The 13,238-nt window shown below is 39.5% G+C and overlaps 1 protein-coding gene across 3 annotated transcripts in view; it reads right to left on the bottom strand.

The window, feature by feature from the left end:
• The window catches only part of eys (eyes shut homolog), a 167,769-nt gene that overhangs the window by 55,976 nt on the left and 98,555 nt on the right, over positions 1-13,238 (bottom strand). For all 3 annotated transcript variants that reach the window (XM_031303278.2, XM_035991978.1, XM_035991979.1), the window contains 7 exons: positions 12,944-13,068; positions 12,495-12,708; positions 5,582-5,772; positions 5,323-5,408; positions 2,773-2,920; positions 2,460-2,572; positions 1,740-1,999 (listed from right to left, as the gene is read on the bottom strand). In XM_031303278.2, coding sequence (XP_031159138.2) covers positions 1,740-1,999; positions 2,460-2,572; positions 2,773-2,920; positions 5,323-5,408; positions 5,582-5,772; positions 12,495-12,708; positions 12,944-13,068 — 1,137 coding nt within the window. The remainder of the gene's footprint in view (positions 1-1,739; positions 2,000-2,459; positions 2,573-2,772; positions 2,921-5,322; positions 5,409-5,581; positions 5,773-12,494; positions 12,709-12,943; positions 13,069-13,238) is intronic.

Genomic DNA, 13,238 nt, shown 5'->3' with positions numbered 1-13,238 from the left:
TTACTGCATATATTGGATTAGTGTGCATTATAACATCACATAGTCAGGTTATTATGCAGCTTTGGCGTATCAGGGTTAATTTCCAATGAGCAAGGTTAGCCTTAAGCTCACACATTGTCACACAGGCAATATGTCAATGCAAAGGGTTAATGTGCTGTGATTATGTTTTGTCGTACACTATAATTACCTAAAAGGTACAATGGTGAGAAAAAAGAATGAATACATGAGTGAATGAATCAATGAAGGACTCACATTCCTTATTCTCTACTGGCTGCTAAGAAGTTGGCCAAAGCTTATTTAATAATTGGCTTAGCAAAGCAGAATCTCTGTCATGTAAGCAGCACGTAGATGTCTCCCACGGGAAAAACAAATGAGAGTGAAGTCCTAAAAATAGCATCATTTTGTTACAGTGCCTGAAGAGACAAATAACATTTCACTAGATTACTTAAACACCTGTAAATTAGCATTTTTAGAACACATGGCAGAGTTGTCAAATAATGGTGTAAGATGCACACAGGCTGTTTAAACCATGTCAATGGCTGTTAAAATTAGCTTTGAGCGGCCTTCTGTCAGATTTCCGTGTATTCTACAAGATTATGCTATTAGCCTATATCACGTTCAGGGGTTGTAAAGGTGAAGATCAATCCGGATTTCATCGCTGAAGCTCTCTGAAATGCTAATAAGTATTTCCTTTGCTTACCATATTCCCCAGGCTAAAAATGTACAGCACATATGGTATTTGGTGACTAACATTCTCAAAAGCTCCTTCATTAAAACCCATGACTGACAGCATTGTGAGTGCAATGCTCTACGAGTTGCGGAGAAAGAGAAAAGCTTTCCGTTATGTTACGTTCCTAGTTATGAATGCTGAACTACGACTGGTCAATCACTGTTTGGGGGAGGCCATTAGCAGACATAATTACATGTACCTAAATCCTCCTACATAGCGAGATTTAACATATGTTATAACTAGTAACATATCTAATTATATTAGTAGTACCATGTTGGATAATTAGTCATATAGCCAGAGTGCAGGTGAGTGAACATGGCTATCATAACACAACATCTAAAATGTCTATCAGTTGTGAGCAACTTGGCTTGTCTTATCAAGCACACCAACAATTATTTACATTGTTAGTGTTACTGCTGTTGCCACTGACAGAGAATGACCACAACAGCAAAATATACATGAGGCTGTTTTCTACGTCTGTGCATATCATGCATGACTAGAGAAGTAGCTACATCATACGTGCACTGAGAAGAAATCTGTAAAGGAAATACTCCTTAGTATGTGTGTCTAGTACTGCAGTCTCCTTAGTATAAGCGTCGGAGCGGTTGGTACAAAATAAATATCTTTGGTGGGGACAGGGGTGAGAGCTTTGGCTGAATGTTGAGCAAGTGCTGCAAGGTTGTGTCTCATTCTCAATGAGCGTTGGAGGTGAACATGGACACAGCGATGGTTCAAGCTGCTTATAGGGATCTTTCATTTCATTAATCATATCCTGAATAATTCACATCGCTCAAAATTCCTAATGCAGCTCACTCTATTCTCCCTCATAGTGAAACCTATTAGCCAAAGAGGCTCAGCATATATTAACCAACATAATTTGTTGGCTGGCTCTTCATGATACCACTATGGAGGTCACAGTACAGTAGGTTTTAAGCTTTTCACTGCCTCTGTGTTTGTGTTTATATATATATATATATATATATATTTTTTTTAAACTGTCCAAGCCTACCTTTCTCACAAAAAGTTCCAGTAAAATGAAGCGGACAGTGACAGGAAGGCAGAGCTCCACCAGACAACTGCAGCCAATGACATGTTCCTCCGTTGTAGCAAAGATCGTCATGGCAAACTTGAGTTTCATGCAGAGGAGGTTTTGGTGTTTGTGTGGGAGCTGCCATTGTTGTTGTTGTGTTCACAGTGTCAGGGGGGGTTGATTGAGTTGTCAAACTTGAAGAACTTGTTGTGGAGGCTTCTATGGCATACAAAGTATCTCTGTAAAATTGGGCAAAAGTTTTAGTCGTTTAAATGGGCAAAAGTCCAATTTAACATTAGAATGGTTTGCTTTTAAGGCTAAAGATATGAACTAGATTCCTGTGCAGCTAATTTTAAACATTCAATATGGGGAAATGTAAAGTGCAGTCATTTACCAAGTAGACAGATTTTTGACTACAATCCCAGGCAGAGAGGAAGACTCAAGTGTTATTTATCATAATAAGTGGTCAGATTTCCCCCACTGCATCAGATAGAGCAAAATGTGACTATTGGTGTTTATGTTATACTTTATTATCCAAGTATCAAAATATTAACAGACAAGTGTGTTAATGTGTTGAGATTTTTCTTGTGTAAACCCAGGAAAACTATAAAACATGTTCTGCTAATAAAAAAACAACAAATGCTGAGTGAAAATGAAATCAAAAGAAGAGATCATGATGAAGTCATTGATTTACTTTACCTGCATCGGTCTATGTTGCTGCCGGCGACAGCGTCAGATGTGTAAAAGCTCCTGAGTTTATTAATTTTAATTATTTCAATGCAGCCAGTATAGTTGTGGAAAGGTTTCGCTCTCTAAGGGAAAAAACAACAATGTTTTATTTAGACAATTGATTGTTTTAGCAGTCCTATCCTATCTTTTACAGTTTTTCATTAATATGCAATTTTAACGATATATATTTCATGTATGTAACATTCATGTAACTTTAAAGCATGTATGTCTAAGAGCATTATGGTTTCAGCAGGTAAACAACTCAGGACTTCTTCGGTCTTACCTGATTGAATAGATATTGTTGTGGCAGACCACCTGTGAAGACGTGGTTTGTCCTTTGTATGTGTTCCAACCAGTAATTACTTGCTGTACTTTTGATTTTCTCATGACCAGAAAGAGTTAGCTCTGCCTCACACGGGGTCAGGTGTTGTCTATAAAATAGTATGAACACTTCATGTCAAATGTACAGCAAGCATAGGTACACTAGTTGTTGTAACTTAAATGTTTTCAACATGCAAATTGGTGGAGAAGAGGTGGGTTGTACAAGGGGTCTTAAGTTAATATTTTTACATAATCACAAATCATATCCCAAAAAATCTGTATTTCTACAAGTTAAAAAGGAAGGAACTTTTGTTGCCTTGATGAGAAAAGAAATGTTTTTGTCAACTTCCTTTTGCAGATAACATGGGATTTCAAAATTCGATTATATAACAGTGGTCTGAGAGTGAAATATTAAATGCTGAGATTTAAAAACTGTGTGTAAGTTTTGTTTACTCTGTTGATACATTCATTGATCACAATCCTTTTCTGAGGTGTGACTGCTGACCTCCATTTTGTTTTCTCTAGGAATCTTATACGCCTTCACACAACTATTTTGGACCCACCCCACAGACATTCATAGATTGCAAAAACCAATTCTCCACTTTGAAACAACAGGGGAGAGCAGATAATTACCTAAGTGCAGATTCTGAACTAACCATCTGCAGCTTGAGGGTACTCTGGCCACGGATGCACAGTCTCCTCTCTAGTGTCTCCTGATACCCCTTGTTCCCTGAGAGGAAGTTAGGAGGTCCACGAAGCAATCTAGTCTGATTTGTTAAGCTTGTACTTTGCAGGCTGTTGCATATGCCTGCTAAACACTCAGGGCACTAACTCCGAGCTGCATAAGTCCTTCCTCTAGAGCCAGTGTGGAGAAGCGGTTAATTTAGAAGCAGTCTGCCAGAGCGGCCTGGCCAGCAGCCAGAGGGCACTGTGCTCACTGTCCTTGAGAAGTCAGCCCCACTGGGTTTCTATTTAACATATTGAAAAGCGTCTTTGACGGGAAGATATATTAAAAGTCTATAATGAGTAAGGCGGTGACGTTGAGGATGGCCGCGGTGTTGTAGCTCTGGGTCAAATCAGACAAAGATGGACGGACTCGGCCATCAGACAATTACAAAGAATTTGCTTTGTGACACCAGGAACCATTTTTCCATACTCCCAACCCTCTAGTTATGACAGCTCTCTTTCTTGCAATATCTCCAAGGGGTTGGTATGGAACATTATGATTGATTCATACTGCTGTTGTATTTTTATTGCAGAAAAAAAACAGGGGTGGGGCGTTGCAGCCCCTTAAACCTGATAGGCCTTTCTAGTTGCACTTGCATATTTAGGGCAGTGCAGCTTTCTGCCAAGAAGCATGAGGCAACCTTCCCACTCAGCTTTGTTTCCACAGGAGATCATTTGCTCACCTTTAGCACAGTATGTTCATAATCACCTTCAGTAGCTTACAGAATTAGCTGCACCTTGTATCTGTACTCATCTATTTTAAAATTTCATCTTCAAAAAAACCTTCTCATTCTCTTAATCTCAGTCTTTTAGATCAATCTAACAAAACAGAAGAGTGCTTTACAAATTATTAACTCTGCCCGAACAGAACTTCTGCAAAAAGAAAGATGAAATGGCCTCTTTGCAACACTGAATAAAATCTCTATACACTCCCCTCAAATGCAAAGTAAACTGATTTGATATGAGTTAATCATTAGCCACATTGTTTCAGCTTCCCGCTCATACATAATAAACTTTGTGTCTTGAAACTGAACCACAATGTTCCTCATGTCAGAATATAATGGAGAGGGCTGGCAGCAAGATTGCACATGTGCTTCAGAACAATATAACTAAAGGGGCCACAGCCTCACTTTAAATCATTTAAACATTGATTTTGTGCTAGGCTCTTGCTTGTTAATCTTTTCGTAATGAAAAACTGCAAATGAAGACTTTAGAACAGCCAATAAAACATGGTCAGTGATCACTAATGCATTTTAATAGGCACATTCTGACATTTGCTTTAGTTCTTTAAAATGTAAGCCCATTTGCTCATTCGTAATAACATCTAAATTCTCAGGCTGGTGATTCCTGCCAATTATGTATCTTCCCCCGGTATTAGTTACAGCCTTTCTCTGAAGAAAATGTCTGCCACACTTGAAATGATTGGATAACTAGGGATCAAGCTAATACCACCTGAGGTGCTAACACTATTTGAACACAACTTGTATATTACTAAGACCTTCTGTAAGTAGCTTATCGTGAATGTGTCTCTTTTTTTCTCTATAGAAAATATGTTCTCGCCTGAAGCAGATACATAACACACTGCATCTGGGTTGATGTGTTTGTTAATACAACCTGTGAATTGAAAACTGTAAAATGTAACTCATTTACTTCTGATAGAACATGCTTTTTTCTCTATTCCAGCAGCATACTGTAGCTTTTTCTATAAACTGAATATTAATTGACCACAACACAGAATCTTCACACCTACATTCAAAAGGTTAATTGAATATAACAAAGAACATACCTGATATTAACAATGTGAACCTTCCCATCATCAACATGAATTAAAGTACTGATCCGTGTAACCTCGTCGTTACAGCAAAAGACATACTGAAACAGAGAGAGTGTAAAGAGGTTTTTTTCATGTTACTGCTCTATGAGCTGTATAAATTGACCGTGTGATAGCAGTCTTTCATGGGCAAATATAAGAAAAATTTATGTTGTGACTACAAAACTGAAAAATATCCATGCATAATAACTACAGTATATAACTTGAGTTTTACCTGCAAGATTCCATCCAGGATGAAGAGTTTCAAAAAAAAGAAACCACCGTTAGTGGGTACTTGGTCCACATAAAGTATAGTTCCCTGGGTCACTTGAGTCTGAAATCTCACAGTGATGTTGTTGAATGCGCTGAGTTCAATTCCCTCAAACTCCAGGTATGAATTCCCAAAGTACTGAATGTAGCTTGCAACTGGGAAATAAAAAAAAATATATAGAAAGCTGAAATAGGGGGAAAGTGTAAACAAAAGCAAGACACAGTGCAGTTTATGCATCTAACTGTCAATTCTGCTGAGATGTGCTATTGATCCCTGAAAAACGGAATTCAACTTTTCACTTGCTTCCTCCACAGGGAGGTCACTGCACAGGGTGAGATACAGAACATCAACCTCAGAACTAATGGAGACTCTTGAATGAAGTCTGGCTAAGGACACCTCAGCAGGACAGATGCTTGTTGCCATTGGGGCTTGAACATGGACTTTTTGGTTTAGTTATTCTGTGTTTTTTTTGCACACACTACTGCATGTTGCGGCAATAGATTCAAGAGGTTTATTGTCATATGCACAGTAAAGACAACTTACACCATGCAATGAAAAGCTTGCTTTGCCAGTCTTCCTTACACAATGAATAAAAAAGGAGAATAATACAATAAAGCTAAAACAAACAATAAAAAAAGTTGTAATAAATAGTTTTACATTTAAATGTGACCTGTTTCCATCAAATAACCTTGGCAACATGGATGGAATACATCAGCACAGTGCAGGCATTTAGTGTGGGAAGGAAAAAAGTAGATCATTATTATTTTTGAAAACAGAAAAAAAGGCTTTCAGGGCTCGGGTAGCGTCACAGTTTTTTTTTCTTTTGCTCACTGTACAGGCATACTGTAAATAGTCTTATTTGCCAAAAAGCTGTGAAGCATGCAAATGGCACTATATTAAGCGAGAGAGGAGTCTTGGCTGAAATGAGCGTATTCATACAAGTTTATTACATGCCTCATTTTATAGTGGAATAACTTGGCTTTTATCATCCATGAGAATGGGCAATTATGGGATATTTCAGTAAAAGTTCCACTGCCCGCCAGCTTATTGGGGGTAGTGACGCAGACAAACTTAAAAGACTGCAATTGGAGGCAAGCATTAGGGGTGCTCATGCTCAATATATTTCTCATTTGAAGGAAGTGGTGCAATTTGTTGCAGAAAAGTCAAACCAGGGAGCCTGTTAAAATTAAAAGCATTCCACGATGCACCTGTCTCATGCTCTGTCTGTTCTTGTCAGAAAAATAAAATCGTTACACTAGAGAAATCAGTAAAGCTCCTTTAAAGTTGTTGCCATGATTAATCGGGCAGCCGCGAGTGAGACCTTTATCAATATTTGTTACACGTCCAGTCCTAATAGGCTACACCCTCTTTGATCTGACAGTGGGCCCCTCAGGGCATTGGGCAAACAAGCTAACCTAAATACCCGCACTTTCTCCTAAGAGCAATATGACCAATACCCTGCAGGAAATCCTCTGACAAAAAAAAAAGAAGAGAATTATTGGGAGCAGACCTACTGTGATCTGTGAATTAATGAGGATAAATGCACACAGCAACAACGCTGTGCTGTCTACTGCTTCACTCCTGACAATAGGGTTTGCCAATGTTGATGATGGAAAATTACCCCTCAGAGACAAAGCTATTCATTAATTTTAAAGCCTTGTTTAGTCTGATGTAGTCTTTGATGCAGTCTGAGGCTGCTGCCAGGAGGCAGTATCACACCTCATTAGAATTTAGCTTCAGTCTCTCCTCTGAAGGTCTCTTGTTTTTACCGCTACCGTAGATTCTCATACCAGAACGTTTCATCCACGTCTCAAGTAGCTAGTCGGGCTAAATCATACTCCAGCGCTAACACAGCCCTGTGTAGATAGGTCTGGCAACGTGAGAACGTGAGACTAGGTGCAATCTAAATGAACACATTTGTGTACAATTTAAACTGTATCCTAATTTCTTTTCACTTTTACAATCAGTATTTTCTGAAAAAAAAAGGCTAACATAATGCTGACCAAGGAGTTTGTCACTACTGCACTCTGTTCAAAAACGTTTCTAGTTTCAATGGGGGAAAAAAGTTATCACAGTGGGAATATTCCTTGATATAAATCTTTTGGATCAGATTTAATTAGGACCAGTCTTAATATATGTCCACAAAAGAGGTGAGAAAATTGATATGCGTCTTATTTAATGTAACTTAGAAAGGTGGAGCACAATGTTGCAGCACAGACTGTGGGCCAGATGTACTAACGCTTTTGCGCCCACTTCAGGCGTATTTGTTTCGCAACGTGCGCGTAAAAGCATGGCGAGGTATGTACAAACAGGCCGCACTGAGGTAAAAGCGCAGACTGCCACTCACGGGGACTGAAAATGGCAAATTGCGCTTTTTCGTGTCATGCATATGCATTCATGGGAGGGTGAAGGGGAAAGTGGGAGTTTCCCATAAAAGAGATGGGAGGAGAAGCGTAAAGTGCGCCTAATTATGTATTCTGCAGTATGTACAAAAACCGCCCGTGAAAGCGTGCCTCTATTTTGCAGTGAAAATTCTCCGCCTCTTAAAAGCAGGTGTAAACCAGCCGCAAGCGGATTCCCTCGCATATGCCTCTTGGTGAAATGGCAGCAGTAATGCGAGCAAGACGAAGACATAGGTGAAGGAGACAAGCTGAAAAGATTTTTGCCACAAGGATCACACTTTTTCAGTTGAGTGAAATCATTAAGCGTTACAGATTAAGCAGCCATGCAATATTACAGTTACTAGAAGAAATCAAAGATGACATTGAATCTCAGAATCAAGAGTTCACATTCCCTTCCAGCAGTTGTTAACTCCTCACTACATTACAAATATTGGCATCAGGATAATTTCAAACAGTCATAGCATCAGCAGTGGGATTATCGCAGTCTGCACTCAGCCATATGAAGTACTTAACGCTTTGCTACAGCACAATTTACGGTATAGCGGGCGGAGAAAGGCGCTGATTACCCGATGAACTGCAGGTTTGGTAAATATGACGTAAGCTGAAGTATCACAGCGTGCGCTTTCTGCGGGTTGGCCATGGCGCTGATAACGCTACATTCGCAAATGTACATACATCTGGCCCTCAATGCGGATGTCAGAAAGCACAAGATATTCCACTAGAAAAATATATTTGGAGAAATGCGAACTTATGAAGATAGACTTTGGGCGGCGAGATTTAATTGATACAGACTCAATGTCCCATTTATTTTAAAAAAAGGCAGGACGTAAGCCCCGTTTCATCCCTGATTTATGGGGTAAGGTAATAGACTGACTGATTGAACTTGTCACAGGACAGAGATAAAATACTGCTGAGAACCATTCTTGGACACTTGCAATTTCAGAGCCCTGAGGGAAGCCAAAAGGTCATTCTGTACTGTACCTACAAAACTGGCAGAAAATGTCTTTTATTCAAGATATGTGATGTAAGAAGATTTAGTTGAATATTATTATACTGCTGACATACACGGAGGAATAAAATCCTAAATATAATATGGCTTTTTTCTAATCATATCTTTTTTGTCTGGTTTTAAAAATAACTGATGAAATGACTCCAACACACTGCACTGACAGTTACTGTACAGGAGTACAGAGGCCATAAGCTGCAGCTGAAGTGACAAATTTAGACAATGCTTTTTCCATCTCGAGGAGCCTTTTTTGTCATGAATATTCATAACTGTGCACATCATGCGGACGCCATCATGACTCACTAGCAAAGTTGTGTCCCTGAATATATCAAAATGGTTATAGGCAAGTTAATCAGGCACTGCCAACTCAATCATAAACAAACATGCTAACACAAATTAGTGCTTCACAGAACAAATGCATGCATGTTAAACTGAAGGTCACAAAGGTGGCTGCCCCAAGACAGATGCTGCATGCTTGAAAGGAGCCTCTGGCTAACCTCTTACTCATCAAGTTGATTTTGAGAAGCTTACGTAATTTCATTTCTGCTACACGTGGCAGCAACAGATAACAGCTTCACCTGTGCTGTGGTGATCACTCCAAGGAAAGTCAACCAAATCGTGGCTTAGCTGCAGTAAGCCTCCCTCCACCAGCAGTGTCCTCTCTAGATTCCCATCAGCTCTCAATAAGCGCTAAAATATTGTGGAGCTCAGCATTGAAAGTATAGTGATGACAAAAAAACAGAAAACAGTCATCTCAATCCGTGGAATAAGGTTTCTTTTTTGTAGCTACTAGTTTTGGTGAACTGAACCGAATTAATTTTTTACATCAAAATTTCATTTTTATCAGATGTTCTTTAGTTGTTAAGAAAAAATAGTATCCTGTCAGTATACCATATTAACTAGCCCCTCTATGTTTAAATTCCCATTGACTTGGTATTTTTCAAAGGTTGTGGAGCAGTCTTAGGTTTAAAGGAGCACTGTCTGATTCTATTTCAAGCAGCACCAGGGGCACTGCATGCGTTTAGATTGTGACCTAGTTAGATAAACTCGTGAGTTTCTGGGTCCTCTTACTTTAAAACTTATTTACTTTGATTATGCACGTATATGTAAAAGAGTGAAGAGATGTTTTGGTGTGTAGAGGCTTGGGTATGTTTTTCTTTTTTGTGTCTATATTTAACCCTCTCCAAACCAATGCAATATGCACTGGATGAGAGCTGGATCAGCTGCAGCGGGGCAGACTCCATTATGTTTTGCCCACAGTGATTTTCAGAGTGTCTCACTGAATTGTTTCAAGCTCGTCTGTGTTCAATAGGTCTGTTTTACAGCTCTGTGAACAGTTTCAAAGGTAGACAGACCTCATCTGTCAAGGAGTAACAATCTGCCCAGTGCTCCGAATTCCTCCTCTCACATAGATGACTGAATCCAATACCAATAACGTAGAACATATTGTGTCCTGTGTCTTTATTTTAGTGTTAAAGGATATAGAGCCAAATACTGATTGGACTTCTCGCTCTTTCAAATTCTTCTTCTCAAATAGAAATAGAAAATGCACTTTAGTGGCCAATACAACATTATATTTTAACAGGATTTTCTTTCACCACAGCTGCACAAACTACAGCAATCTCTCAATCAAACCTAATATATCATCGCCTGCTCTGTTCCAAAGGCTCTAAAATCACATTTGGAGTACCAGCACAGTGGGAGTCTCCTCTCATTCGAAACTGGCAAACCTTGTGCAGCAAATACAGTATGTTTAATGGGAAGGACAAGGGAAGGATAGCTTTGTAATTTGTAAAAAAATAAATTATTATATATTTATATCCCTGGACCACCTTCAGTACAAATGTATTGGTGTAATGGCTTATCACACTGCCATATTCAGAACGATTCCAGAAACCTTGAGTCAGTGTTTTAAAGTATATAAATCTCATTCATAATCATATTGATTTAAAGTTTTTCCTCATACAAGAAACTTATCAAAAGTATGTAGAGACATCCTAAACACAGTTCAAAAACGAGAAACTAATTTGAACTGATGCGAAACTGAAACTTCTTAAATGTATACAGCCTTTGAAGTATTACACGTCTTTCACAATTAGGAACTGAGCTAAACTGCATTTACAGCCTGTTCTCACAGAATTCCGTGAAATGATCATGAACTGTTAACACCACATTATGTGGTGGTGGCACGGAATGTGTGCAAATTCTGTGTGGCCACCATGGATAACAATGCCAATGTAAAGTCAATGAGAAGATGACGTAGCATTAGGAGCGACTACGGTAGCGAGTAGTATGAAAGCCCGAAAATCAGCGTAGGGAGGTTGGTTGGGGTGGTGGATGGGTCACAGGACTTTCACCCAGGAGACCTGCGTGTCCTGCGTGTCACGTTTCCTAAACCCAACCGTAACCGTGTCGTTCTTCTTTTCCTAAACCCAACCGTCCCGTTGTTGTCCCGCGTCCCGTTATTGTTTTCCTAAACCCAACCATCCCGTTCTTCTTTTCCTAAACCCAACCGTCCCGTTGTTGTCCCGCGTCCCATTATTGTTTTCCTAAACCCAACCATCCCGTTCTTCTTTTCCTAAACCCAACTGTCCCGTTGTTGTCCCGCGTGTCATGGAAACGTAAGCCCACCCACGACCTTTTCCTTACCTTAAGGGGCCGTGTTCATTTCACGGAATTCTTCCGTGGGCCCATCACAATTTTTTTTGCGATTCTGTGAAAACTGCCACAGATTTTGAGTTAAGGGGCCGTGTTAATTTCACGGAATTCTGTGAGATCAGGTTGGCTTTTAAGTCAGCTTAAAAGAGAGCATAAGGATACTGCTGCATACTGTTCATGCCTAGTGGTTGAATAAGTATTTAGAGTGTTTACTTAAAGAGATGCTTTACTGATTTAAATCCAGCTCTGTGTCATCTTAGTGCCATATGACGCAAAACGACATCAAACTGCAAAACAACCAGCAGATTGTGGCAGATCTCTGCTGTTTCACTCCATGGAAAGCAGCGGCAAGAAGGGAAGCCATATATCGTTCATCCACACACAATGTCCACAATTTTGGTTTAAAATTTAGGAAAGTATTCCTTTAAGTAAACAGTGTAAAAATACTCCATTATAAATAAAAGTCCTGCATTCAAAATCATCTTACAGATATTTAATCTAATCAAATAAACAGTGGTATAAATATGGTATCAAAAGTGAAACTACTCAATCCAGAGAAAATGAGTGTTATTAGTATGATGTAAAAATGTGTAAGCAGCATTTTACTGTTGACGTTGGATAAGGTGGAGCTACTGGTAGGTTATCTACTTTAGATACAAGTTAGTTATATGTTTTTTTAAATGTAAAATCCAAATCTGAAAAGTAACTTGTGATTATAGCTGTTAGAAAAATGTAGTGGAGTTAAAGTATAAAGTAGCATTAAATATACCCGACTGCATGCTCTTACATGCATGCACAGTGTGCTGTGTACCTGTGGATTGCTCAGCTGTGAATGTCGTGTTGAGTGTTGGCGTTGGCACCCTGGTTGTGGAGCCGCGAGTGGTGTTCTTGACTACAGTCGCCAAGGGAACAGCATCCGTAACAGGAGGCAGGCAGCTGACCTTGTTGATGCCATCTACACAAGAAAATGCTTCTGGACATGGATTCAACAGGCAATCATCATAGTTGCGTTCACAGTTCCTCCCCTGTGTATGGAAAATAAACAGCCTTCAGATGTGTCCTCTGCGATGCTAAATGGGATATAAAGTTTACAGCTTGAATAATTAAGTTAGCTTTAAGTAGGGAGCATAAGATTATGTAACAAAGTTCAGTAGATCAGTGCCAAAAGAGGACTCAATAGTTGAGGGTGCAAGAGGGTAAAGGGTAATAAAAAAAAAAAGTAAACAGATGGGAGATGGGGAATAAGGTGGGGAGCCTCACCACAAATCCAGGACGACAGAAACAGGTGTAGCCATAGCCTGGATCATTCTGAATGCATATCCCCTGGTTGCAGGGCCGTGGAAGGCACTCATTAATGTCATCCTCACAGTGAAGGCCTGTCCAACCTGCCAGGAACAAAAGCCCACAGAGTGCTGTGGTGAGGCCAGGCTCTCCCACTTCCACCCTCTGAAGTGAATATCAATCAGACTCTCCTACATTGATTTGCTTCTTTTTAGGTTCACACACATACAAAGACAAGAAAAGGCTTTCACTAAAGAGTAAGATGCCACATGCA

Source organism: Sander lucioperca, chromosome 15, assembly GCF_008315115.2.
Source record: "Sander lucioperca isolate FBNREF2018 chromosome 15, SLUC_FBN_1.2, whole genome shotgun sequence".
Classification (NCBI taxonomy): Eukaryota; Metazoa; Chordata; class Actinopteri; order Perciformes; family Percidae; genus Sander; species Sander lucioperca.
Note: the sequence above shows the minus strand (reverse complement) of the source record. Positions and strands in the feature narration are given on the sequence as shown.